General features: G+C 58.8%; 3 protein-coding genes across 11 annotated transcripts in view; 2 read left to right on the top strand and 1 right to left on the bottom strand.

Moving 5' to 3' along the window:
• The first annotated feature begins 308 nt into the window (after positions 1 to 308).
• Positions 309 to 9,421, top strand: EMILIN3 (elastin microfibril interfacer 3). The gene is made up of 4 exons (XM_040576246.1): positions 309 to 570; positions 2,436 to 2,558; positions 4,330 to 4,577; positions 5,126 to 9,421. The coding sequence occupies exons 1-4, from the start codon at positions 383 to 385 to the stop codon at positions 7,018 to 7,020; spliced, it is 2,454 nt and encodes an 817-aa protein (XP_040432180.1). The 5' UTR covers positions 309 to 382; the 3' UTR covers positions 7,021 to 9,421.
• A 130-nt stretch (positions 9,422 to 9,551) lies between these two features.
• LPIN3 (lipin 3) lies at positions 9,552 to 26,491 on the bottom strand. 6 transcript variants are annotated; one of them, XM_040576232.1, is made up of 20 exons: positions 26,346 to 26,491; positions 18,880 to 19,085; positions 18,335 to 18,430; positions 17,372 to 17,607; positions 17,121 to 17,228; positions 16,657 to 16,773; positions 16,084 to 16,496; positions 15,116 to 15,215; positions 14,838 to 15,007; positions 14,665 to 14,758; positions 14,427 to 14,496; positions 13,986 to 14,078; positions 13,480 to 13,541; positions 13,056 to 13,185; positions 12,668 to 12,816; positions 12,433 to 12,519; positions 11,204 to 11,356; positions 10,780 to 10,891; positions 10,593 to 10,696; positions 9,552 to 10,314 (listed from the first exon to the last, which is right to left on the bottom strand). In XM_040576232.1, the coding sequence occupies exons 2-20, from the start codon at positions 19,069 to 19,071 to the stop codon at positions 10,170 to 10,172; spliced, it is 2,631 nt and encodes an 876-aa protein (XP_040432166.1). In that variant the 5' UTR covers positions 19,072 to 19,085; positions 26,346 to 26,491; the 3' UTR covers positions 9,552 to 10,169. The 6 variants fall into 6 exon arrangements, with proteins under 6 accessions (XP_040432166.1, XP_040432167.1, XP_040432162.1 ...); XM_040576233.1 differs by lacking the exon at positions 26,346 to 26,491 and adding an exon at positions 25,683 to 25,735 and having other exon boundaries at positions 18,880 to 19,080; XM_040576228.1 differs by lacking the exon at positions 26,346 to 26,491 and adding an exon at positions 23,505 to 23,790 and having other exon boundaries at positions 18,880 to 19,080.
• Positions 23,973 to 26,948, top strand: part of ZHX3 (zinc fingers and homeoboxes 3) — a 51,690-nt gene continuing 48,714 nt past the window's right edge. Inside the window, exon 1 of one of the 4 annotated variants that reach the window (XM_040576237.1) lies at positions 23,973 to 24,681. The gene's annotated coding sequence lies outside the window, so the exon portion shown is untranslated. Of the gene's footprint in view, positions 24,682 to 25,682; positions 25,753 to 25,866; positions 26,010 to 26,948 lie in introns of those variants that run through there. The other 3 variants (XM_040576235.1, XM_040576239.1, XM_040576242.1) reach the window with 3 other exon arrangements.

The following is a 26,948-nucleotide window of genomic DNA, read 5'->3' on the forward strand; positions in this document are numbered from 1 at the left end:
TTTATGGGGCGGCCAGCGGGGGCTGCGCGGGGTCGGGGCGGCCCCCGGCGGGGCGAGGGGTGCGGGGGGATGGAGGGGGGGGGCTGCGATGGGATGGGGCGGGGGGCTCGGCTTTGTCTCCCCGCCCGCGGCGCCGGGGGTCGGGGGCTGGGGGAGGGCAGGGGGGAGGAGCGCGGCCCGCCCCCGCCGCCGCCCTACAAAAGGGGTCGGGCGGGCGGCGGAGCGGCGTGTGCCGCCGGGCAGGGCAGGGCGCAGCGGGCGGGGTCCCGGCCCCATCCTAATTCCCATCCCATTTCCCATCCCCGGTCCTTTTTCCCTTTTCCCCTTTCCCGATCCTTCCCCCCCCCCCTCCCCTTTCCCGGTCCCATCCCGCCCCGGGACCATGCGGCGGGCGCTGCGCCGCGGGGCTCTGCTCGCCTGCATCTCCCTGGGGACGCTGCTGGCCCTCGCTGATGCCAAGGGGGTTTTCTACCCCCCCGCCGCCCCCCTGCCCTACGGCGGCAGGTACAGCCTCTACACGGCCGGCTCCAGCCCGCAGCTCGGCCCCGGGAAGCCCGTGGGCAAGCACAAGTAAGCGACCCCATGCGCGGACCCTGCGGGCATCCCCGCACCGGGGAGTGGGGTCGGGGTTGGGGAGCGAGGGTCCGGCCGTGCCCCCGCTGGATATGGGGGTCCCGGAGCCAAGAGAGACCGGGCTCCGTGTGCGTGCGCTGTGGGGATGGGGGTGCTGCCGCCCTCCGCGGATGGGGCTGGGGCGGGGGGGGGGGTGAGGATGGGGGGGGGGTCCGTGGGGCTGGCCGTGGGCACCTGTTCCTCGTGGGTACCGGGGGTGATGCGGGGAGGGCAGGACGCCGCCGCCCGGGGAGGTGCAGGCTGATTCGGCGCGGGGTCGTCCGCTTGCTCATCGAGCACGGAATTACTAGGGTTTAAATATGCTTTAAGTAACCTGGAAAGCTCAGGCGGCGGAGGAATGTGGGCTTTGCGTGTACAATGCACCCATTTTGCAACTGAATGGAAAAAGTGTTACTTTGGTGGGGGGCTCTCCCCCCCCCCCCCCCCCCCCCCCCCGGCTTGTTTGCCAGAGCAGGGGTTTTTATCGGGCTTCTCTGCAAAAGGGAGGACGTAGTGCTCCGAACAAGCTGAAATGAATAAAGTAACATTTGAAACAAACAATACTGGCAGTGCCAGTGAGAGCTTTCCAAAACCCATAACATTTTCCAGCTGCTCACTCTTCAAGCATCAGGCTGGAGTAATAAAACTGCTAGCCACAGGTGGGTGAGAAGGAAAAGGACTTCTGTGGAGGAGAGGGAGCCAGAACCACCCTGCCCCAGGTAGTCACGGGCAGTGGCTAGCAGATCTGCCTCCGTTGGCTACCAGCTTCCTTAAAGAGGAGGCTTGCAGCATTTATAAGCGGATCGTGGATTTATGGATAGACAGTGATCCTAAATTTCCACATGCACACATGATCTCCCTTCCCTCCAGCTAAGAAAAGTGACTGGCCCTGGCTCTCGGGTAGCCCTGCGCATGGACAAATGACTCACTTCTGGAGCAGCACCGGTCCCTGCACATGCCTGGAGCTTGGCAGCCTCTTGCTGGGGCACAGCCACTTGCACCTGGGCAGGCTGGAAATGCTGCCGGGAATTGGGGTGCGAAGAAGCCCTCGGAGAGGGGCTGGGGAAGGGGTGCTGGAGCTCCTTGTGGGGGGAGCAGGGGCTGTGTGGGGCTGGGGGACAGTGGGGGCAGCCGGGGTATCCCCTTGTATCGCCTGCCTGGGTGCTGAGGCCCTGCAGCTTGTTTCCCTGGGCAGCCCCAGGCTGCTCCCTGCACCACGGCGAAGCTGGAGGAGCCAGGCTGCTTCCTAGCCTGCGGCCAGGCAGAGCAGCCACCGCTGCAGCTCACGGGGATGAGCCGGGTCCTCCCGCCTCACCAAACACCTCCCTGCTCCGGCAGCTCGCTCTGGCCCATCTGCTCTGTCCTGCTGACCCTCCGTCCCCGAGCTGCGGTGCCTCTGCCCTCTTCTCCTCCCGCTCTGCCATCTGCTGCCTCGCTGCACGTCCCCGCTGTCCCTACCCCCATGGACCACCTGCTCCAGCCTCCAGCGGAACAGCCTTGGCCTCCGTCTGTCCCTGCAGCCTTCCTCCCGGCTGCCTCATCCTCAGCACCCGGCTGTGCCGCTTGCTCCAGGGAGGCAGGAGGGTGAGGCTCTGCTCCCTGCACCACCCATCCGAGGGACCGAAGAGGCTTCCAGCCTCCACCTGGCCTAGCTTCTGCCCCTGCCTCCATGTCCGCTGGCATCTCCTCCACCAGGACCCTCCTGCTGCCCCATCCCCTGTCTCTGGGGTGGGCGATGCCCCCTCCCCAGCCTGGCGGGGGGCTGCTGATGGTGCTGGCCCTGGGGCAGGGGGTGATGCTGTCTTGCTGTGCTTCCCCCCCAGGAGCTACTGCGCCTACGTGGTGCAGCGCAACGTCACCTGCGCGCTGCAGGACGGCGCCGAGAGCTACGTCAAGGCTGAGTACCACAAGTGCAGCTGGGGACCCAAGTGCCCAGGGAAAGTGCTGTGAGTATGGGGAGGCACCTGGCAGCAAAAGGGGCTGAAGGGGGGTTAATTCTGCGGCGCCGGCAGGAGGCAAGGTGTGATTATTTAGGAGAGGGAGGGGGCTCGGCCTCTCGCCAGAAATAAACGGGGAATGTTTCCGTGGGAAGCAGGGGGGGGAGCGCAGGGAAGCGTTTTGTCACAGAGCTGCAATTTGGCAGGAAGGTGGCAGCGAGGGGCGAGCCTGAGGAAGGCTGAGGGCTTCCTGCCCTGGGGAAAATATCTGCAAACCTCTCTGCCACCTCGTAAATGCCGAAGGGAAACACCCCACTGTGCCGGGGCAGGGCAGACAGTGGGGCTTTGTGCATTGCCCCCCCGGCTGGGGACGCTCTCTATGCAGAAATGCCGTGCTCCTGCATCCTCCCCGTGCCCACTGGAGCAGCAGTGCTGAGGAAAACAGGGCTGGAAGGGGCTCTCGTAGGAGCCTGGCAAGCAGCAGGGAAGGTGTCCTGGGCGCTGTGTTCAGCCTTGCTTCATGCTGCTGGTGGTGGCTGGGCATGGACACATCCTGCCTCTTCCTGCCCTGGTACTTGCAGGCAGGTTTCTGCACAGAAGGAAGGAAGGAGCACAGGAACTTGGCAGCTGGCAGCTTCTGTAAAGAGGAACAGCACAAGGAAGAGCTTGCATTTTTTTTTTTTCCAATGCTGTTTGAGACTCTCAAAGACACAGGACAAATTACTGATGTTGAGAAATGTGAAAGCAATGCAGAGACTGGAGGGTTTGGGCTTGCTCTCTCCTCCTGCCCTCCCTGCGAGCTGATTTCCCTGTGTTGTGCACAGAGGTGGCCACAGAGGTCGCTCCTGCCCTGGAGGCAGCGGTGCCTGGAGGCTGCAGCGTGGGCAGGGATGCTGAGAACCCAGCTGGGGACACGGAGGGGTGGTGCTGGATGGTGCTCAGACCAGGGGCTGCCCCGTGCAAGTGTCTTGCTCTGCTCCTCACTGTCCTGGTCTGTGCAGCACGGATGTGTGTGCTGCCTCCTCTGAAACCTTCTGCTGAGGGCACTGGAGAAGACCAAGGACCATTGCATGCATTGTTTCAAAACAACAAACCCCAGTTTACGAGGGGCTGAAGAACCTGAGGCAGGAGCTTTCTGAAAGGCAATTTCAAAGCACTGGGATCTTGGAGGTGACAAGGGCTGCGCTGTCTTCAGCCCCACAGGACTCAGCTGGTGGTGGGCACAGATGCTGCCGGGGTCCTGTCCTGGTCCTGTCCCAGCCCAGTGTGAGGGCTCTGGGCATCACCTGGGAAAGCCCTGAGAGCCCTCCCTGCTGACACATAGACCTCCTGCCGGAAGGGTTGCGGGGGTTTTGGAATCATTTGCATCACTTCACCCTGTGCTCCTCCAGGCCAGAAGTTGCCAAACCATGTAGCACCTGTCGGGCTGGAAACCAGAGCAACACACCCTGCTGCTTTTCCAAACTACCATCAGGAATACAATTTGTTTAACAGCAATGCTAACACACAAAACCTCCCCAGCAAGCACAGTGAGACCTGGCACCTCGTGGACCGGTCCTGGGGAGGGTGGGCAAGTGTGCTGGGGTGCCAGCTGCCGAGCTGCAGCCCCAGGTGGAGGGGTGCTGTGGGAGGAGGTGGGTTGTGCTCTGTGCGTGCAGAGCTTGGGTCTCAGCTGGGCTTCCCCACACCCGGTAGGACCCCGGCCCCGCTCTTTGGTAGTTCTCAAAGCTGAGGTTGCCTCTCTGAACTGTCTTCTCTCTTCCTCCCCTCTCCCGGAAAGGTACCGCACCTTCTTCAGACCCAAATACAAGATTGGCTACAAGACAGTGACCGAGCTGGCCTGGAGGTGCTGCCCGGGCTTCCTGGGAGAAGGGTGCCACGACAGCCCGACCGACCAGCCCGGCCTCCTGCCCCAGCATCCCAGCCCTAAAATGCCACCTGGGCAGAAGATGTTTCCGATCCCCAGAGTTCCTCCCCATCCGAAAAGCCACCCTGACCTGTTTGCAGGACCCAAGAAGAATCAATACGGTGAGACCTCGTGCCTGCTTCACGTTCCCAGGTTGTCGCCTCCTGGCCTTGGTCACAAACCTCCTGGTCCTTTCTGTTCCAGCACAGAGCATGAGTTTGGCACGCGAGCGGGTGGCCTGTTTTCTGCCCAGAAACCTGACCTTTGATTGCTTTGAGGCTCACCTGCTTTTCTTACCTGCTGTCTTTCAAAATATGTAGCTTGGAAACTGCCTTATCTCATTGCCTTAAAGCATTTCTCTATTAATTTGGGGGTTGATAGAGTGCGTCTCAAGATGAAGCTCCCCGGGCTTTTCTCATCGCCTGCTGTTGAACTTGAGATCAGGGGGCTTGACCTTACGCACTGAAAGAGAGCGGGTTTTCCCCCATCTAATCGAGAAAAGATGCTGGGGGAAAGGAGAAAGAGTGGGGAGAGATCTGGCTGAAATGGCAATGAGAGGGAGGTGGGAGCTGATGCTAGTAAGGAAAAGGGCTCAAATGGAGAAGCAGCCAGGGGGGAGGCTAAAGGAGCTCTGGCACTGACTGTCACCTCTCTTTGTTCCCCTGGGCAGGCAGGAAGCTGCCTGGGCTCTTTGGGGACCGCCTGGAGCGGCTGGAGGAGGAGGTGAGGCGCCTGTCCCAGTCCTATGACAGCCTGCACACCATGGTGAGCGGCCTGGGGGACCGCCTGCGCCTGGCCATCCAGGAGGACACCACCAAGATGATCGGCTCACTGATGAACAGCCCGGGCACACCTGACGCCACGGTGGGCTTCGGCATCATCCCCGACGGCCTGGTGGACGCAGCGGACAAAGCCGACGTCGCCGCGTTCCCTCCGGTGGGGGAGATCCTGACCAAGGTGACGGAGGTGAGCGACGTGCTGAAATCCAAGGCAGATTTGCTCCACGAGGTTCGTGGCATGGTCCTGGACCACGACGGGCAGATCAAGCACCTGCTGGAGTCGGCCCGGCCCTCGCCCCTCACCTCCATCGACCTGCTGGAGGAGTACGTGGACACGCGGCTGAGCACCCTGCGTGGAGAGCTGCTTGATGGCTTCGAGAAGAAGCTGGGCAAGATCCAGACCACGTGTGATTTCCGGATCCAAGAGGTGCGGCAGCAGTGCGAGGAGGAGAAAGCCGCCAACCTGCGGCTGCAGCAGACACTGGACGGGAAGGAGCTGGAGATCAAGAAGGAGATCTCCCAGCTGGAGACCCAGATCCAAGGGCTGACGGTGGTGGAGAGCTGCTGCAGCAACCTCGACTACCTCACCGATCGCATGAACATCCTGGAGAAGGGCCTTCACAGCATCTCGGAGTCCCAGAAGAACCTGCACTCACAGCTGGATGGAGAAATCTCCACTGTCACCCTGGGGAACCTCTTTGAAGGGCGCTTTGAGGACCTGGAAGCCAGACTCAATGCCACAGAGAGGGAAACAGGGAGCTGTTGCTCCGGTATAGAGGACAGCATGAGAGGCACAGTGGTAGCAGAGGTGGATGGCATGAGGACTGTCTTTGAGGACAAAATGCAGACCCTGGAGGACAGGTTCATGACCATTGTGGGGGAGCTGAACAATGTCAGTGCTCCCGCAGGCATGGACGGAGCGGTGGTGCCCGTGCTGGAGGGGGAGCTCGCTGGCATGAAGAAGCGCACAGACGAGAAGCTGGAGGTGCTGCAGAGTCGCCTCGTCACGCTGGAGAGCACCTGTTCCTCGGGCTGCACCTCTGCCTCCAGAGATGTGGAGACCTTCCGGACGGAGATCGAGGACTGCCAGAACAGGAACCAGGACCTGCTCCTCCGGATGGACAGCAACTACGACCTCCTGCGCAAGCTGAACGCCACCATCCTGGAGATCCAGCGGCGAATCGAGGAGGAGGCGGCGGGGGCTCTGCAAGGAGAGATCACCTTGCTGAAGATCAACCTGAACACCGTGAGCAAGTCCCTGACGGGGCTCAAGGACTCCGTCTCGCAGTACTCGGACACCATGACGCACATCAACTCCTCGCTGGACGAGCACGAGCGCAAGATCGAGGACGAGGTCCACTCCATCCAGGAGAAAGTCAACGACCAAGGCTCACAGCTCTTCTTCAGCAACCGGCGAGTCCTGAACCTCAAGGGAGACCTGGAGCGACTCAAAGCCCGGATCGTCAGCGACCTGAGCTCCTGCAGGAGCGTGGCCCAGGACCTGCAGCAGGAGGTGGCACACTTTGATGAGCGGGTGGCGCGGGTGGAGAGGGTCTGCGGCAGGCTGGGCGCCGTCACGGGAAGCCTGGACGGCATCAGAGACGGACTGGAGAAACACACGGGCAGCCTGTGGGACTACATGGACCGTATGAACGGGACCCTGGCTGCCCACTCTCAGGAAATAACAGGGCTGAAGGACAACCTGCTCGACTGCCAAGCCAAGGTCTCAGAGCTGGCGGAGCAGGTCGGCCACCTGGAAGAGCAGGCGGAGAGGAAGCAGCATTAGCTGCGCTGAAACGCGCTACTTGCTCCACTAACTTATATCACACGGACTCCAAGGTGACAACAGGTCTTTGGATATTTTTTTAAATGAAAAGATAAATTAAAAGCTGCTACGAACCCTTCTTCGCCACCCTCCTCCTCCTCCTCCATTTTTTTTTTGTGTGCTCGCCTCCGCAGCTCGCAGCTGTGCCAGCCCTGCTGGAGCAGGGAACTGCCTCAGGGCCGGGGGTGTTGCTTTGGCTCTGGGGCTGATGACCCCAGAAGGACGATTCAGGAGGAAGCTGGAGGTGGGGACGTTTTCTAAATTTTATTTTTGTGGATTTATCGCTTCTTGAAGAATAAAACCCTGTAGTTGTCAGTTGAGGAATAGAGTTTCTCTGAACTAAAGACCACCTGCATCTTAATCCAGGGATTGAACAGAGCCAGGGCTCCTTGCAGGGAACAAAACTCACCACAGGAACTGTGGATTTCAAAGAAAACACGTACTCACACAGCCCCTGGGGAGCTGCACTCCCCTCTTCAAGATGGCAGCCCTCCTTGCATAAGGTAAATCCATTTATACTGCTCCCTTTTTCGTGCAAACGCACACGCCTTACAGAGCACGTGAGGCTATGCATTAGGAAAACGTGTATATGGTATGTGTGTGTGTATATATATATATATATATATATCTTTGAACAATCCACTGTCCCAGTGCTCATCGGAGTGCAGAGCTTGCTCTCGCTGCCTCCCTTTCCCTTGCTGTACTTTGAGGAGCCACATGGAGCAGCTGTCAACTGTCCCAGCAGCATTTGCACAAACCCACGCGGCCCCTGGGGGCTGCTGTGGTTTGCAGTCCCCATTCACTTTGTTTACTTTGCTTGCTGATTACACCTGGGACTGATGTGAAGGGTTATGGAAAACTTGTGTCTTTCCCAAAGATGTGTGTGCGTGTAGGTCTCAGAAGAGACAAAGCCAGGCATGGAGCAGTTGCCTGGCTTCCAGCTCTGGTTCCCTCCTGTTTTACTGCTTAAACTGTGAACACGGTTTCCCCCATCTCATCCCAGGGCAGGCGAGGTGCAGCTGCTCCATGACATGAGCACGAGGACTCACCTGCTCTGCCTGGGTTTCCCCATCCAGGATCCTGCTTCCTCTTTGCAGTCCTCTGAGTCCTGTGGGATGCTGAGGATCCAGGAGCCTGTGCCACCATCAAGCACCCAGGAGGAGGATGGCAGGGCATCTTGAGACGTCCACTCCTGAGCTCAGCCCTGGGAAAAGGTTGAGCTGTGCTCCAGGCTCTGAGCAGGGCTGGAGGCAGTATGAAAAACCAAAGCAATTTACCCAACTTCGCTCAGGCTTCCCACAAAGACTGGAAAAGGTCGCTGTGCTCCTGAGCAACGCCAGCCTTGTCCCATGGAGCAGGTGCCTGTACCGTGTGGCTGTCTCACCAAAATCTGCCTTTCCCAGGGAGGCCAGCACAGGCATCCTCCCCTGCTCAGCCATCAGGGGCTTTGTTACCAGAAAGGATGAAGAGAAAATTAAAGAGCCTCCACCTGGCCAGTTCTAGCACCCTTATAGCAGAGGGATATGTTTTCCTACCAGCTCAGCGCTGCAGCTGATGGGCGCTTCCACACCAGCTTCCACCCTGTGCCAGGATGGGCCATGGAAGTGGTGAGCACCACGCCCAGCCTGTGGCTGGGCTGATTGGGACCATACCAAAGCTGGTGAGCCACTTCTTCAGCTGAGGAGCAACCTCCAGCTGCTTTTGGGCATCCCCAAAAACCTGCTCTTAAACAGGAGACTGATTTCTTCCCCCAGCACAGGGAAGGGACCTCAAGCCAGCCCTGTGTGATGGTCCAGGGGAACCCTCACCATACAAGCACATCCTGCCCAAGCCACCCTCCCCGTCCTCACACACCAGGGACAAAAATGGCTGGAGCAACCAAAGAGAAAACCGAACCCAGCACCAGGCTCACCCCCTTCCAGGGGAGCTGGGCAGCCAGGGTTTGGGTAAAAAGCAGCTGAAGAGGAACAGGCTCCTGCAGCACAGAGGGAGCCAGGACTAGTGATAACAAAACTAGGACAAGGAAGAAGTCTGACCTTCCAGAACATGGTGCTATGTTTGGACTATTCCTGATTAGTCACTTGAAGATACAGTTTTTATTTCAGTTCTCAGCTAACCCTGTTTAAAAGCGAAAGGAACTTTGTATGAAATAGGGCATTTTTTATTTTGCTTGCAGAGAGGGAAGGAGATAATGCCCACGTGCTTGCTCTTGCGCTGGGCAGCTTTCCACAGCAGTTGGTAACTACTGCTGGTAAGAGGCTGTGTTTTTTTTAAACCTTGTACATTTGTTCAGAGTTAAAAGCTGAAAGACTGTTTGTACTGGAAGAGAAAAAAATAAAACTTCTTGCTGAGGTTTCCAGTATCAAAATGACTTCTGTGGCTTCGGGGAAAAAAGTATAACACCAGCACTCTGTTAAGTTAAAACACTGAGGCTATTTAGAGAGGAAGAGAGGGCAGGCAGCCTAGCAGGAAGCGATTTACAGTTGCACACAGTGGTCAAGGAAGAAGCTAGATGCCAGAGCAGAGGAAGGAGCCCAGCCGTGCTCCTGCCTGCCTTGAATTTCATGTAGGCCCTCCCGCAGGATAATTCCAGCCAGGATCATGAACAGATACCAAGCCTGGCTCCCACTCCTATGCACAGGGCTACAGTGATCAAGAGGCAGCCTGGATTAAGGGACTTTTATTAATTATTAGTATTACTGAAAAAGCACTCAAAAATGACAGTTTCCATCCACCTTTACAAGTGAAGCCACACAACAGCTTCACTCCACCAGCTACTAAGCTGCAGGTAGCAGTAGTCATGCCGGAGGCTCAGCAGTAAGTGACCCAGCTCCACCTTTAAGACAGAGCCAGGTTTTAAAGATAACGAACATTAAGACACAGGCTTTACAGGAAGTTCAGTTTAGTAAATGGAGTTTCTGGTGGTCAAAGCTCCCTTTGTCCCACCCCTTCTGCACCTTGAGAAGGGATGGTCCTTGTGCACATGCACAACATGACCTGATAATAGGAGTCCAAAACCTGATATTACAAGAGTCTACAAGAGTCCTTCGCAGCAAACAAGGAGACATCTGTAACACTCAGTCCTGGCCTGGGACTCACAGGTGAGAGGGTCAGGAGAAGGCCTCCAAGTCCACAGCAGGCAGGGGAGGCCTCCAGTAGGCGAAGTGGCTGTACTCGGGGCACGCCAGAGCGATGCCCCCCCTCTGCCCCAGGGGGGGGAAGATCAGCTCCACCACCTCCGACAGCCGCTCGTACCTACAGGGTCATGGAAAAAATTGCAGCAATAATGGGCAAAACAGCACGGCTTGAAGCAATCTTATAAAAAGCGGCCTCGCAACTAGGCCATTAAGGCTGCCGAGGGCACCCTAGTGTTACAGGGCACCCTAGTTGTGTGCTCAGCCACACAGCTGTGCCCCAGCACACCACTGCACAGGGCTCAGAGCCGCTCCTGCTCTAAACTGGGGTGGGTAGGAAAGGAAACCAGTTCCCACAAGATAGGGCCCAGAGGAGAGAGGAACAAGCAGGCCACTTACGTTGACTTGTGGTTCCGCATGAGCCCCTGGACCAGCTCTCCCTTCGGGTTGACCACAAATATGCGGCTCTCGGGCAGGCCCACTTGCCTGTACGCATAGACGTCCTGCCAAGGGAGGGCAGCAAGGTGTGAGCGCTGCAGCAAGGCGCCACCACCAGCCCAGCCGGAGTCCCCGGACACCCACTCACAGTGGCTCTGTTCCCAAAGGCCGCGTAGAAGGGCAGCTTCGTGGCAAACAGGTTTTGGATGTCTGTCAGGCAGGCAATCTTGAACACCTCTGGCTTCTTCTCGATCACCTCCCTGGAGCACAATGCATGTGCACAGAGGAGAGGTCAGAGTGGCACCCGCAGGGCAGGCTGCGCGCAGCCAGGCCCTTTGGGGGCTCAAAGAAGAGACTGGAAAGGCAGAAGGGATTTTGTGAATTGCAAGAGCCTCACCACAACGCTCGGGGAGGACAGGCAGTTCCCCTGCTGCCTCCCATGAGCAACACCCTGCACCAAGGAGGCAGGAAGCACTTGAAGGCTGCAGCAGCCCCCAGTGTTGAGATAGGTGTATGGGAGGGGAATGCCACCCCCAGGGGTGCAGCATGAGGAAGGAGGAGAGGACAGGTACCTGTGGAAAGCAGAGAAGAGGCTGCTGGGGGCAAGCAGGATGGGGCCTTTGGGGAGGGCACAGCCCTGCTCGTTGACCCATTTGAGGTAGCCTTTGGTGATGTGCGCCATGCCGATGGCCCTGGCTGAGCAGTAGAGGAACTTGTAGCCATTCCTAGAGAGAGCACAGGGAAACCCTCTGAGCTGTGCCCTGGGCACAGCACCCTCCTACCCCAAAGGATGGAGGGGGAGGCTGAATACCTGGCCTGAGCCCACATCCTGCTCACCCCTTCAGCACCCAAGGTGCCTTCACAACTCCCTCACCCAGAGGAGATGCAGGCTGAGACTGACCCCCAGGGCAGGGGGAGCCATGTGCCCCCTGCCCAGCAGCAGGGCCACCAGCTGCAAGGTGCCTCTGCTGCCTGGTGCCCCACAGCTGTCTCCTGCCCTGCACAGAGCTCAGCCACATTGGACCAGGCCAGTAGATGACAGCACCTTCACTGCATCCCCCCCCCAGGCTCAACAAGGCGTGTGGGGAGCTGGTCACAGCCCCCTGCCAAGCCACCAGCTCAGGCAGGGATGGCACTGAGCTCTTGCAGGAGGGGAGATGGTAAGAGACAGCTGAGAGGTGGAGATGAGCCATCTGCAGGCTCACACTGCCTCTTAGTGGCCACAGAGGCCAGGTGGCAGAGACAGAGCTGGGATCTGCTGCCAGCCTCGGCCGGGTGCACCAGGGCAGCATTGCACCCCTGGGCAGGTCTGGTCCCTTGGGGGACAGGGCAAGCAACAGCTGGGTGCCTGTAAAGGCAACTAGCACCCATCCAAGGGGCTGGAAGTGCTAGGCACAGCCTTGTGCTGCTGTTGTACAGAGACCCAGAGGCACAGGGCTGTGTGCATGGCCTCCCAGCTACGGTTTTGTCAGGTTTCCTCATCCCCCTGGTTGCACCATCAGCTGCATCTCACTGGCAGAGCCTCCACCACTATGCATTCCCAGTGCCTGGGGAAATGTCCCATCCCTACTTCAGACACTCACAGCACCCTCTAATACATCTTTGCTCTCATGGATTGCAACAAGAGAAGAGGACAGACACACTTGGACCATGCCACAGTGCTGGTAACAGGGCAGGAGCTCAAGTGTCTGCACTGAAAGCCTCCCTGTCATCTTCCTCCATCAGCCATACTGGCTCCCACTTGGTCTCTCCGTCAGCCTCCCACTTCCTTCTGGGGTCTCCTGGTTGATCTGATACTTACAGGTGGATTTTGTGGAAGAGCTTGGCTATCCCCTGATGAGTCCAGTCTTTCCCCAGATGCGGTAGGATGTGGCCAAGAGCATCCGACCTAAAAGAAAAGGAGACCAGGTTAGGCTGATCCAGCCTGGTGGGATCCAGAAGGCAATGGGGTTTGGGGTCCCTCCTGGCTGCTTGTGCAAGCCTTGGAAGGACACCTTCCCCTAACATGGCACCGGGGAGGGAGAAGGGCCCTTTACTTGGTGATGGTGCCATCGATGTCAGAGATCACCACCTTGTCATCCCAGTTCCACAGGTAGATAGTGGCCTCACAGCGGCACGTGCCCTGGTACTGAGTTGTCACACTGAACGCCACCTCATTGGGGCCGTCCTGCAGGTTCAGCCTCCCCTGCAGCAAAGTGGAAACAAGCACGATACACCAGCACTGGGACATGCCAGACCAAGGCTTTCCACAGGCCAGGACTAACACCTGAGCAGCCCAGAGACCCCCAGCCCCTACACAGGGGCCACCCAGGGCAAAGTATTCGGATGCCCTAGAGAACCTTAAGGTCAGGAGTAGAGAAAACCCCACTCAGAGGTTGTCTCCTCCCAACACACAAGCAGACGATGAAGGAGGAGAGTACATACAATTTGTTCCGATGACAGCCTCAGGGATTTCTTGTAGGTTGGCAGAGATTTCTGTGCAGAGGTAGCTGTTGCTAGTGCATCCCCTAGGTGCAGGGGCTCCTCGTCACCGGAGGACCCCTCCTCCTCCTGCCTACACAAGGAAGGGAAGAGCACAGTACCTTCATTCTGCAGCTCACAGCTTTCGCTATTTCGCTATGAGCATGAGAGGAGAACTGGAGGGGACCCAGGACAACCCACCCACCTGGCCACGGAGGAGCTTGGCTGGACACAGGGTCAGCCAGAGCCTTAAAAGAGCTTTCTGTCCTCATATACGAGGCAGATTTGGGAACAACTGGTCATTTAGAAGAGATAAAAGCCCACAGACTCCTGAAGGTAGCCTGGGTGCTCCAGCTCAAGCCTCCTAGCAGGAAAGAGAGGCACTCACCTCTGCTGAGCAGACTTGGGCTGCAGTGTCCCCACATTAGCCTTCCCTGGCCTTGACTGCTGCTGTGGGTGGAAAGGGGCATCATTAACACCTTGGCGTCACAGGCAGGGCTGCTTCACTGCCACTTGGAGCGGTGACACCAAAGCAGCAGTGGCAATGCATTCCCCTGCCCTCAAGGGGATGTTGTCCCATGGAAGAGGGGCTGCAACCTGGTGGCAGAGAAGGGCAGGGAGACCAAGCACACGTGGTGCCTGGCCTGTGGCATGAGGGGCACGTGGCAAGAGGCTTCACCACTGCCAGGTCTGTGCTACTGCATTACCAGGCATTGTTCTGGCATTAAGAGACCTGAAAGGACAGCAGCCTTCCCAGGTCACTGCCATAAGGTCCCTCTGGCTGCTCTCATGCTCAGCCTCAGACCATCCTCCCCAAGACCCTGCTGCTCTCCTCCCCACCAGAACGGCCCCTATCCCCCAGGGGCATGCTGTCACAGCCAGCACTGCAAACACCTCCTCTGCTGGGAGCTCTCGCCTCCTCCAGGAGAACCACCACCTGCTGCCTCTCTTAGGCATCTTCTCCTTCACCAGTCGGTCAATGGTGTGCTGTGAGTGTGGCAGAACACAGGAGGAAATCAGTCACTTGCAACCCCAGCCAGCTCTACAGAGCCCTAGAACAGACTTATGCAGCCCCGACCCTCCCGGACTGCTAGGAGGCCCAGCTCTGGCCAGCCCTTGCACAGACAGACATCAGAACAGGTAATTTTTGGTAAGGAAACCTCAGCTCTCCAGACTTCAGTGGTACCCATGCATCTAAAAGCCACCTGTAGGTACCTCTGGGGAAAGGAGAGAGGCCCAGCTCTGCTCCAGCCTGGCAGCTTGGCCTCTTGCAGCCCCTCTGTGCATTTGAGCCCTGCTGAGAAGGGGAAGCAGTAGATGTGTCATGCCACTGACCTCAGGAATGTTCCTCTGGAAAGCCTGCAGGGACAGGACCATGGGAGCAGCCACTGCCCAGTTGTAATACCTAGAAGAAACAAGAGGGATGGGAATATCACTTCTTGGAGCTGCGAGGGCTGTTTCCAGGTCACCATTCTGCAGCACGGTCAGAAAGCTCTCACCCACTGTCTAGGATGGAGTCACAGTCCTACAGGGTGTTCCTGTAGGGACAAAGCTAGAAGAGCTGGCCACTCACTTCTTGTTGATCAGGATCACCAGGTTGGGGTCATCAAGGAGCCCTGGATTCTCAGCAAACTCCTGGTAGGAGATGATGTGCTCCATGAACTTCTCTGGAAGGACAGAGGCTGTCATATCACTGGCATACACGATGGGTTTCAGGACATCAGACTCCCTTCCCCTCACACCTACCACGAGAAATCTGCCTGCTGCCCCCAAGGCCTCCACACAGTGACAGGGCAATTGCAGGCATCACATCAGAGCCAGAGTCCATGGGGCTTTCAGCAGGTACATCTGACGGCAGCTGGACACAGAAAGGGATGCTGGGGTCTGCAACAGGCTTTGAAGGTTGCTCCACCTCACTGTCAGCAAGAGAAGGAACAGCAGCAACATCAGGCAATAGCTTTAGACATGCCCCCGGTGTAAGGCCTCAAGGAGGTCTGAGCTTGCTCACTGGGGGCCCCCCATACCTCCTGGGGAAATAGAGAGCCACCTGCTCCTCATCCAGGTTAGAGAGGTCTTCAAGGTAAAGATCACTGGGACCCACGTGAGGGCTTCTTTTGATGGATCCTCAATGCACAGAGGGAAAGGAAACAGATACAGAGATGGCTTGGAAAGTAATTCGGCTAATTCATCAAGAAAGCTAACAGCATTTCCCCTCACTCTACATCCTACAGATTTTATGACTATCAACATACAAAGAAAGCTTTTCAAGTAGGTAAAGAAATGTATTCTGTCTTAAATCAACAGCAGCAGAAGTACATCAAGATACTTTCACTGACATGAGATCACTCATAAGAAGGACACAGTAAAGTCCTGCCTATGTTATGCTACAACAGCCTGAAGGTGACATTTGAAATTAACACCATACAAGATAACAGAATCACAGAATCATCTAGGTTGGAAGAGACCTCCAAGATCATAACACTGTGATCTTCCTCTTTGTATAAGAAGGAATCCAAAATATCACTTCAGAGATTTTTTCTGAATTTATGCTGGCTGGAGGAGTCAGACTGGTTAGGACAGGTAACAAAGCCCTTAATACAGCACCAAGGAAGACATACGTGCTTTGTTCTGGGTAATTTTCTACCTGACTTGGCATGCTTAGGATGAAGATGCAGGCCAGGAGCTGCCAGACAATTCAAGTTCAGGGACAGTCTACATTGCTGAGAAGCCTAAGCCTGCACAAATGCAGACATCTGAGGATGGACTTCAGGAAACTAGGCAAGAGAGTCTAGGGTCACTAAAGGTAAGAAATCAGAAAATGTCTTCTCAAAGCAAAGGAGCTGGTGGCATGTGGAGCAAAGCAAACATGTCACACCTCAAATATCCAGGACAGTCAAGGGGTTATGCTGAAGCGAGAACCCAGCCCCTCTCCAAGTCCAGCTCTGTCCATGGGCTCAGACACCACTCCTAGCAGCACCAGTCATCTGCTCACCTTGTCTCTGCTGGGGCTCACAGCTCTCCAAGCCCACCTGGCTCAGGACAGCAGCTCCCTCAGAGGATTCCACATCTGGCTGAGCTCTCAGCACAACCCTCTCACCTCCCTTCTGCTCCTCTTGTGGGGCAGAGGAGGCACCTGATGAGCTCTCTGCCCCCATGGCACTGGGGTTATCCATCAGTCCAGGAGGGCCGATGCCTTCCTTAGGCATGAGTGTTGGCTCATCAGCCAGCACTGCAGAGGAACAAGGTGGGTCCTGAGGTCCTGCTGGGCATGAACCTCCTCCCAGACCTTCAGAGATAGCAAGAAAATGGGTTCTCTCATCCACTGGCACTGGTGTCACAGAGACAGTGGTTGTTGCAGTCTTTGTGGACTTGGCTGGTTCAACCCATTCTGATTTATTCACCTCAAAAAGAGAAGAACAGGTCTGAGGATGGGAAGTTTCTCAAAGCATCAGGGAGAAGAGGGCCAGCCCTCTGAGGCTGCCTGGCCCCAGCCTCCTCCACTTACCCCAGGAGCTTCAGACCCCCTCCCACTGTCCACTGGAGGGGCACCAGAGCACTCACCCGAGGGAGCCGTCCCCAGGCCCACTGCATGTGGGATTCAGCCCCTACGGCAAAACTCTCCTGTGGCCCAATCTCCAGCTCGGAGTCACTTCTGGGAGAAGACAGATGGCTCGGGGCTGGGCTACAAGAAGAGAAGGCAATATTGGGCCTGCTCCACCTTATATAGCCCCATGCTTTCCTGTCACCTGCAAGGATATTTAGGGCCAAAAGCCCCGTAAGGCTGGTTTCCCAGAGAGTCAGTTCTGCCCCATAAAACTACCATTTGCCAGGACTGATGGGAAGCTGAGGTCCAAGAAAGCAAAGTGCTTCAGCCCTGAGCTTTTCCACAGCCACACCTTATCAGCCAGGAAGGCTGCTGCCTTCTCCTGACACCCCCAGGTCCTTTCTGCTGACCACCTGCCCCAGCCACGAGGCACACCTCTCTGCTCCCACCAAAGGGGTGCAGACCACCTTGGACCCATCCGTTACCTGTCCATGGAGGCTAGCTCCCCATCAGAGTAAGGGTGGACCTCCTGCGCCTGCAGCAACCCGGTTTCTTCTTTGGGGAGATCAGTGAAGGAAAAATACACTGAATCACTGGAAAGAAAGCAGGAGTATATAGTTACACTACTCTCAAGAGCCAGCTTCCTCTGCTGGAAAGCTGGCAATACCCAAATTTGCCATTTCCAGGACTGCTGGGCACCCCCAGGGGGCCTACAGGCCTGGCCCCAGCAGCTCACTCGGGGGCTGGCAGCTTGAGCAGCTCCTCCACAGACACCTCGCCCCTGGCATCCTCGCAGCCTCCCGGAGCAGGGCCCGTCACCTCCTTCCTCCTGGGCTTCCTCCTGTATCGCCTCCTCCTGCGCAGGGCCACCTCAGCGCTCGGGGCCTCCTGGCCATGAGAGGGTTGAGTGGCACTCTCTGGACTCTCCTCCATGGGGATGGGAGACATGCAGAGGCAGGATGGGTTGCTCCTCTGGAACAGGGATGGGCAGAGGCCATCAGCTCCCTCCTCTCCAGGCTGGCAGCCCATGGCTCTTGTCTATCCAAGATGTTCCACAATCACAGCACCACTGAGCTCTGCCCCTGGGGGTAGTTGTGTCTAGGCCTACAGGGAAGGTTTTGTGCATGCAACATGCAAATAAAAACAGAGCTATGCAGCCACAAGTTAAAGACATCCTTAATAAGGACAAGCGGATGCAGGCAGGAGATGGCACCACAAGACTAGAATTATGAACGGTGTAGATAGGATTTGTTTCTAGTGCCTTCTCCCTGCTCTCAAAACCAGCCCAAGCCAGCAGCAGCCACAAGTCATCCTGGTAGGGAGTTGGCTGAGATTTCCAGAAGCCACAACTGATCTCATCCTGCTCACCAGTGGAGCAGCCTGCCACAACATCTGGCTCACTTCCATCCTGTCACAAGATCCCTCAAGAGCCCAAGCTCAAGATACCTGCCAGGCTGGCCAGGAGCCATGCCCGGGGAGGAAGGCCTGTCTGGGATGGGGACATTTGGTCTAACGCTCGCTCAGGGTGCTTCACACTGGTAAGATCCCTTGAGCAGGAACCTTTCTGGGCACACAGAACAGGGACTAATACAGCCACCCCAGGGAAGGGCAGCAGTCCAAGCCTAGTCCTTCCACCTAAACCCTTGTGACCACCTGGAAGTGAGGGGATGCACAGCAGCAGCTCCTCTTCATCACCGACCTCATTCTCCTCAGACTCCTGGACAAAGAAGGCCTCGCCATTGTCACCCAGCTTCATGTGCAGGTCCACAGGCTCCCCATTGATTTCGATGTCAACCTAGCAAAGGGCAGAAGGTGTCTGTCCACCTGAACGTGCTCACCCGTCAGGGCACAGCAAGGCACTTCCCCAGGGAGGTGACGGGTTGGGGATTCAGGGGGCTGACAGCCACCTGGCCTTTGGGACCAGGAACCTCTCCCCATTTTCCTAGGGAGCACTGCCCCTTTTGAAAGGGGCTAGGTTCCATTCAGGGGCATCCCCTCCAGAAAATAGCAAGAATGCCTTTAGACAAGGCTACCATTCCTCAAACAAGGTTCTTCCATAACCCAAGGGGGGAGGACACTGCAGGCACTACTCAGATCCTGGATCTAGAGACACCAGAAAGAAACCACAGTCCTTCCCCATACACACAAGAAGCTGTGACAGGGGAAAAGACCCAGCTCTCTGAACACCAGAGGAGGGAACCCAAGGGCACCAGCATGCATCCTGCCAGGGCCAGCACCACTTACCACCTTCTCCTTGGAGTGCAGCACACCCAGCTTCCCGAAGCGCACGTGGAAAGGGGAGCACTGGAAGGAGTTATCGGGCTGCCTCACCACGATCACATCGATGCAGCCCGTCAGGGTGGCAGGGTTCAGCCCCCGGTACAGCTCCTTCACGGTGATGAAGACAGTCTCAGCAAGCTGCCCCACGTAGTTCATTGTCTGGGACTGCAAGGCAGAGACAGGAACAGGCTCAGGTGGGAGGAAAGGGCTCTGGCAGCTAGGTGTGACTTTGCTCTAGGAGAGCTGATTCGTAGCTGCAAGCACAGCCCCATCAAGGGGACAGGTCCACATCCAGGGAAACCAAGGCAAAAATACAAAGGGCCTTGATGGAGGCCAGCCAGGGACTGAGCACCAGAGAACAGGGCAGAAGCTGAGCATTAACCATTGCATCCAGCGTGGAGGAGAGATTTCCTTTCCATTAGGACACCACCACATTTGTCACTTGCAAGAGCAAATACTACTTTGAGGCAACACCTTGCCATCAAGCTGTTACCATACAAATTTGCTTGGAGGGAGTCCTCCTGCCCTGGGCTGGCCTTAGAAGCTCAGGGCAGAGAGGTGAGAAGTGCAAGGAGCTGCTACATACACCACATGCTCACTTCTATCAAAGCCACATTCCTCACTCAGAAGTATACATTTAAGTCTCACCAAAAACAGGCAGACAAAGCCCCCGCTAAGACCAGAGCTCCCCAGTCCTCACACCTTGCCACTGCTGCCATTGCCCAGCTTCCCAGGGAGCCCCTTCCCAGGGGCTGTGCTGCCTGGAGCCGCAGGCTGGCGGAGGACACCCAGGCAGCTCTGCAACACCATTTTCACAGGCTCTGAGGTTGCATGGCTTCTGTTTTTTGTTAGAAAAAACACATGGAAGGAAAATTTTGCCTGCTGCATGGTCATCATCTCATCTGCTCATACCCAGAGCAGAAGCGAACCCCCCTCTGCCATACTCAAGCAGGCATGTGGAAGAGATGCATGTCTGCAAAGCTGGAGTTTGCATGGTCCATGCTAGCGATCACAGAACAGCACACGTACAGCAGGCTTTTGCACCCCACCTCACCCCGAGGAGAGGAGGGCGCACAGGACAGCCACCCCAGAAGGACCACAGAGAACCAAAGGAGACCTCTTGCTTCACCAGCAGGGCCAGCCCACGGCACAGCACCCACAAGGGCTCTCAGCACAGCCCCCAGAGCACACCCAGCAAGTGCTGGCTCCTCACCCAGAGGGACAAGCCCTCTGTCCCTGAAGACACCCAGCCTCTCTGATCTGCCCTGCAGCAGCTCAGCCCTGTCCTGTTCCCAGACATCCCTGCAGGAGGGGACTAAATGACTCCTCCCCTGACTGCTAGGAATAAACCAAAGCCCAGAGGCCCCCCAGGGCAGCAGGAAAGCACTGGCTGGCTCCAGAAGCATCAGTGCCTCCGTCAGCTCTGCTCCCAGCCCAGGTCACGGGGCCAGCCCTGATGGCACTGAGCTGCTGGGCCCAGCTTCCCCAGGGCAGGCAGCCCTCTCTGCTGCATCACAGCACACAGCAGGGATCGGGAGAGAGCTCTTTGTGGGAGCAGAGGGGATTTCTGGGGAGAAGGAGCCTCTGTTCGGCCACAGTGCTCCCAGGGGATGCACGTTGAGACAGACCTGAGGGATGCACAGGGAAAGGCTCAGGCAGATAAACACATACAGCCCACGGGGGCTGGGATGGGAAAGAGCCCCTGTGAACAGGCCCATGCTGCGAAGCATCGCATGCCATGGCCACATCCCCTTTGCAGAGCCAGCATCTCCTCCACAGGGCTTTGTGCCCCTCCACAGGGCAGGGCAGCACTCATCTAGGGCCAGATTAGGGTTCTGTGCCCAACAAAGGTGGGCAAACAGAGCCTGGGAGCTGGGGGGGGTCTTGGTGGTAAAGGGCACTTCGGTCTCTCCAGGTGAATTTCCACAGGGGCCTGCCCTCGGTGCACAGCTGTCCCCTGCCCAGCTCTCTGCCCACACACTGCTGGGACCTGCACAGAGTCAGAGCTCGGAGCAGTGGGAAGAGGATGGCTTTGGGGCCGTTTTCAGCTTGCTGAAGTTAACACTCGGGGGGCTTCACCCAGAAGAGTGGGAGGCAGAGAAGAGAGGCTGGGACTTCTCACAGCCCTCTGCCCAGCAATAGATGGAGCAGGTCCACCACAAAGATAGAGAAAGTTCTGATGTGGAAAGAGATAACAGGTGGACAAGGCAGGAGAAAGGGTTTTTGGGGACACCAAGCCACAGACAACAAGTAAACCCTACGGTAGGATGGGGCTCCCCCACTCCCAAAAAGAGCAGGGCCACAGCCCCTCACCGTACAGCTCCTGCAGAGGGGACAGCCCCCCCAGGGGGTGACACTGCCACAGCCCACCCCCCCGGCTGAGGGCCCCCAGAGCACCCCAGGCCCCTCACCACCTGGCTCTGCTCCGAGCAGCAGCCCCCCTGTCCCTGCCTGTCCCCAGCACCAGACAGGTGGCACAGGGACAGCTGTCCCACAGCTGACACACCCCTTAAGGAGCAGCACCTTCCCCCTGCTCCCCATCCATCACGCAGCTACAAGCTACCAGAACCTTCCCCTTACCTTACCAGGCACCTCAGCACCCTCTCAACTTCGGGGCAAACCGACCAGAATCCCCCGGAGCTGCTCTGCGCCACCTGTAGCACCCAGCTCCGCTGCTCCACAGCTCCTCCTCTCCCCACCACTTCCTTCCTCTCACCTGAGCCAGGGGAGGGCCCCAGCTCCCAAACAGCACCCAGCCCCTGCCACAGGCCTCCTGCCGAGCCTATGAGGGCTCCCGGGAGGCTTTGAGGGTGGATCTGGAGACGGGGAGCAGCTGTGTGTCCTTGCAGCCTGCTGGTTTGCTCTGGCTGCCTTTCACTGGTGGAGACCTGTTCCTCCATCCTTCTCCAGTCAGCATCCCGCAAGGCTGCTGCGGCCTGACCCCAGGGCTGGCGTTTCCCAGGATTGTCCTTATTTCGTTTTCTGGACCAGATCTCCGAGTGTTTAACTCCTTGGGGCATGAACTGGATGAAGCCCCAGCTCTCAAGACCCTGGCGAAGACTGAGTGAGCCCTTTGGAAAAGGCACACGGAGGCTGCGTGTGCAGTGCTTGGAAAAAATATATGAGAAAATATAAAAAATATATAAGGAACAACTGGGCTGTGGGCTAGGAGGAAGGTGGGCTGCTAGTGTGGAGGAATAAACCTTCACTAGATTCTAGTGTGGGGGAGATTTAGAGGGAGTACATTTAGCTGTTCCCAGTAAACTGGGAGAGTGGATTTTGGTGAGATGTTTCCCCGCAAAACCTAGGACTGACATCAGGCCAAAAGCTTCCAAGGGAAGACTGCCTGACCTAGGGTTGTATGCCCCAAGCCAGAGCCATCCTGAGCCCAGCCTCCTGCTCCTGCAGGGCTCAGCCCCTCCTGCAAGGGCTCTTGGATGCCTTGAGTCTGATGAGATGCAAACACGTGCTTGGGCCGCTTATTTCAAGCTCCCTATCCTGCCCTGCTCTTTGCAAAAAGAGCAGAAGGGGGGGATTTTTCCAAGCTCTTTAAGTCTTGCTAAACAAATCCCCCCCCCCCCCCCGGAGAAGTTAAAGGAGCTTCGAGGGCTGAGGACGTGCTCCAGGTAACAGAGGCGATGGAAACGTGCGGCAGGCTGTTAGCTCTCAGCTGCTGAGACGTGGGGAGGCTCCGGCCGCGTCCCTGCTGTGAGGCAGCTGCCTGCCCTGCTGGCAGCACACCCGAAAAACTCCCACGGACCCGGTGCTGTCAGCATGGGAGCCACCCTCCGTGGCCAGCACCCGTGGGAGATGCACCCCTGCCAGGGGCAGGAACTGGCAGCGAATTGCAGCAGCGCGGGAATGCCTTTGCAGAAGAGGGCAGCATTTCTTTGTCAGCCAGCTGAACGCATCCTTGGGTGAGCTCAGAGAAGGCGGGCAGGGCGAGCAGGAGCACGCAAGCAGCGCAGCCTTGCTCTGGCTCCAAGCCCCCATCCTCTGGGCACTGGGGTAAGCAGCTGGGCCTCGGGCACCCTACAGAAGCAGCTCCCACCCTTTACCTGCTCCAGGCCTCCTGGCTCGGCTGTTTCTCCCCCGACTCCCAAAGCACCAGGTTTGCTCCCCGACGCCGCAGCTCTCCCAGCACAGCAGCGGCTGGGCACCGCCATGCACCCAGAGCATCCCTGCGGTACCCACGGCTCCCCCTCGCCCAGCCGCTGCGTCACGCCCGTGCTGTGGTGCTCCTGGCCTTCTCATTGCCCTGGTCGCTTTCTACAAAGCCATAGGGTTAATCTTGGTCCTTGCCAGCTGCCTCTGAACCACAAGGCATGTTCTTTTCGTATTCTCTCTCTATTGTTTTTTTTGGGGGGAAGGCAAGCCCTGCAGATCCATCGCTCCCTGGGCACCCCAAGTTCTCTGCACCCTCCCACCTGGAGAGGTCCAGCAGGGAGAGGTTTGTTCTCCCCTTTTGGGACCTCCACAACCCGCAGATGTTTGCAATGAGCTTTTCATAACAAGATGGCTCTTTCCTATTAGTCAACTGAAATGTGGTGCCCCCAGCTCCCTGTGTTCCAGTGCAAAGCGAAGCTCACATGCGTGTCCATCTTGGCAGCTTGCTTCTTGCATCCCTGGCACTCCTTGCCCGTCTCAGATTGCAGCTTCCCCTGGCATGGGATGGCTGCGCTCAGGTCCCTTGGCATGGCTGCGAGCGCTGTGCCTCTGCTGGCTGGCAGCTGCATCCCCAAGGAAATCTGCCACCATCTCCTCGGCTGTCTGGAGCAGCCACAGAGCCTCCTCAATTTCCCTCTGCCCCAGAAAAACACCTCCTGCGTCCAGCCGGTGGGTGAAAGGGGGAACACGCCGTCAATGACGGGCTGTTCCCCCCCCCCTTTGTATTTTGACAGCTGCTGCAGGAAAGCCGGGAGGCAGCCAGCTCTTAGGATGCCTCCAAGGTGGGGCTGGTGTCAATTCTGCCTCCTCCCTCAGCCATCCCATTATTTCTCCTGGTTGTTCCCAGCTGTTCAAGCTTGTCTCTGAGCAGCCTGGCAGCCCGGCAGCCCCTCGGGACGCTTTGCCTCTGAACCCTCCTCGCTGCTCGGTCCTTTGCGGGCCTGGGGTGGAACATCTGGAGGAAGGCTGGATGCAAGCGGGAAGCCGGCTGGCTGGGACTGACACAGCTCGGCTCGCCAGGGGCACTGCAGCGGAGCAAGGATTCATCCAGGATGGGAGGGGAGAGCTGAGCTTTGCCTGTCAGGAGGCTGTGACTGCTTACGGTGATGGTCAGGGGCTATGGCAAGGCCGGGGGGCTCCAGCACCCAGCTGTAATTCGGGACAGGGCAATGGTGAGCAGCAACACGGCGCCCCAAAGCCGGGCAGGGATGTTCCCCTGCAAGGCTGGTAGGGCTGGGGAGTCCTCACCGGGGCCGCAGGCTTGGATGCAAAAAGCCCTTCCCAAGCCCTGCGTCGCTGCCCCTGCTCCTCGCAGGGGAAAGCAGCCTTTTAAAAGCAGGGAGAGTGCCCGGCAGCACGGTGCTTCCTGCCTCGCTCAGCTGGCCGCTCCAATTTCCTTCCCTGGCTCAACAAAGAGCTCCGCGGGCTGGTGAAAGGGGTGATTCAGCAAAAGAGGACGCGGGGAGCGAGGCAGGAACGCCGTCAGCGCAGCTGGATGGGGTGAGCTTCCCATCCAGCAAAAGCAAAAGGCAGCAAGGCTCAGGTGTCCCGCTTGCTCGGGGAGGTTCTGGAGCCAGGAATGCAACAGCAAAATGCAGGGTGTTTTTTTTTTTTTTTTTTTTTTTTTCTCTTTTCCATTACCAGAAAGATCAGGTCAGACTGGCGTGGCGTGTGTGACGGAGTGGGTGGAAAGCCATTTTGCCCCAAGAGGAAGAAATGCCATCCTCAGTCGCCAACTGCAAGCATCGGAAAAGCCTGAATTCTGGCCACAGGACTGGCTGAAAACCGCCCGTTCTGCTCCATAATAAACACGCTCCGCCGGTCTGGATCTGGTCTCCCACTTTCCCACCCGCTAGGAGTTCGCGTTCCTTCCCTAAACGCAAAGGGCTCGAGCCCCCTCGGAAAGAAAACCAGAGCGCGGCAGCCCCCGCAGTCGGGGGCCGCCGGGAGCCGGGGCTGTCGGGGGACGCGGGGCCCCCTAGGGAAGGGGGCGAGGACGGAAGCCTCCAGCCCGCGGGTGCCCGGGAGCCCCCAGCTCCCCGTCCCGGCCGCGCGGCCCTGGGGGTGCGGCGCGGCCCCGCACGGCCCCGCACCGCCTGCGGAGCTTCGCCACCAGCTTGGAGGCCAGGAAGAGAGGAGGGACGCGCGCGCCTCGGGGCAGCCGGAAAACCTTTCACCCGCGCTCCGAAGCCGGTGCCTTGCTTCGAGCCACGGGACGCTTCCGAGCCGCGCTTACATCAAAAAACAACGATAATAAAGAAATAAAAGAAAGAAGCGGGGAGCCGGGGCCCTGCTCGCTCCCTGAGCCGCCCGCAACGCGCAGCCCCCGCGCGCTGCCCCAGCCCCTGAGGCGCGGCTGCCCCGCGAGCTCGCCCCCAGCCCGGGGAGCGCGCCCCGCCGCTGCCGGCCCCACGGGCACGCGCGCCCGGCCCCACGCGGCCGCCCAGCTCTGACAGGGACGCGCGCGCGCGCGCCGCCGCGGTGACGTCACCCCCCCCCCCCAAAGCCGCACACACTCCCCCCCCCCCCCCGCCTCCCTCCCGCCCTCCCCCGGCGGCTGATGCCGCTGTGTGTCGCGCCCGCCCGCCCCGCGCTCATGCCTGCGCTCGGCGGCGGCGCCCGCCCGCCCCGCTCAGCCGCCGGGGCCGGTGCCGGGGCCCTCGGCCGGGGGTGAGTGCTTGGAGGGGGTGGGGGGGCGGGGAAGGGAAGGAGGAGGGGAGCAGGGGAGGGTCCGGGGCCGCCGCCTCACCTCGGTGCCCGCCGTGCCCGCCTCCTCCCCGCCGTCCCCAGCCGGGCGGCCCCGGCAGGTGAGGGAGGGTGGGCGGGCGGGGGGCCGGGGCTGCCCGCTTCGGGGGGCGCTGGGGGCAGCGGGGCCGCTGCGGGGCCGCCCCGGCGGGAGGGAGGCGGTGCCCGGCCGCTTTCGGCAGGTAGGAGCCGAGCCGTGGGGAGGGGGCTTCAGCCTGCGGCCCCTGGGCTGGGCGGGGGCTGAGCGGGGGCTGCCGCCGCCGGGGGGGCTCCGTGTGCCCTGTGCGCGGGGCGGCCGAGGGGTTGGGGTGGGGGTCCCGGGGGGGTGGGGTCCTGGGGGGTGCCCCCCCCCCCCCCCCCCCCCGCCAGGGGTGCCTGGCCCCCTGAGCCCCATCCTGGGCGCCCCGCGGGGTGCCCGGGCGGCTGTGCGGCAGCCCCGGGTGCCTGGAGGAGGGCTGTCACCTCCTGCGGGACGGGGAGCTCGGGGGAGGCGAGGTGCGTCCCGCTGGGTACCTGGGGGGCTGCCTGCCGGCCCTTCTTCGGCTGCCTGCCCCGCAGGAGCCTTCAGCCCCCCGCGGGCGTCCTCCTCGTCCCGGCCCAGCTGCAGCCCCGGCTGGCCCCCGCCTGCCGCCCCAGCCCCGGGTTCCCTTGGAGGCGAATCTCCACGGGTGCGGAGCCAGGAGTTTGCTTCGCTATCTGGAGCGGCTTATTCCAAACCGATCGCTCTTTAAGGGATGAGGAGGGGGAAGAGGAAAAGAAAACTAACACAAAACGCCGGATGAGAAGCAAACAAATCAAAGCGAACCTCCTATTTACTGCTGGGGGAAGCTGCAATTTACTGATAACTCCGGTTAACTGGGCTGGGACTGTGACCTCCGTGTGTTTTACAGCTCTGGACCCGCAGCTCGGAGGAGGCAGCAGGCTGCTTCAGCCCCTTTATTGTTTCCTCCTAACTCGTCGCAGTAACGTGCGGCACAGCAATGCCCGCACGGTCTTTGAGCCCTGACCCACCTCTGGGGGTGGCGAAGAGGAGGCTGTGGGACTGCGTTTTGTTTCCGACACAGCCTAATCTGTGGCATCCCCTAATGAGACTGGAGACGGTTGGGGTTCAGCAGGGGCTT

This window comes from Cygnus olor, chromosome 16 (genome assembly GCF_009769625.2).
Source record: "Cygnus olor isolate bCygOlo1 chromosome 16, bCygOlo1.pri.v2, whole genome shotgun sequence".
NCBI classification, from domain to species: Eukaryota; Metazoa; Chordata; class Aves; order Anseriformes; family Anatidae; genus Cygnus; species Cygnus olor.

Bases quoted from the DNA above. Each gene is read 5' to 3' on its own strand.
- EMILIN3 (XM_040576246.1), top strand. From the start codon at position 383: ATGCGGCGGGCGCTGCGCCGCGGGGCTCTGCTCGCCTGCATCTCCCTG. The intron at 2,559-4,329 runs GTGAGTATGGGG...TCTCCCGGAAAG, and splicing joins AAGTGCCCAGGGAAAGTGCT to GTACCGCACCTTCTTCAGAC. The intron at 4,578-5,125 runs GTGAGACCTCGT...TCCCCTGGGCAG, and splicing joins ACCCAAGAAGAATCAATACG to GCAGGAAGCTGCCTGGGCTC.
- LPIN3 (XM_040576228.1), bottom strand. From the start codon at position 23,651: ATGCAGCTGCCAGCCAGCAGAGGCACAGCGCTCGCAGCCATGCCAAGG. The intron at 15,008-15,115 runs GTATGGGGGGCC...TCTTGCTGACAG, and splicing joins GCTCTCTATTTCCCCAGGAG to TGAGGTGGAGCAACCTTCAA. The intron at 14,079-14,426 runs GTCAGTGGCATG...CCACACTCACAG, and splicing joins TCCAGAGGAACATTCCTGAG to CACACCATTGACCGACTGGT.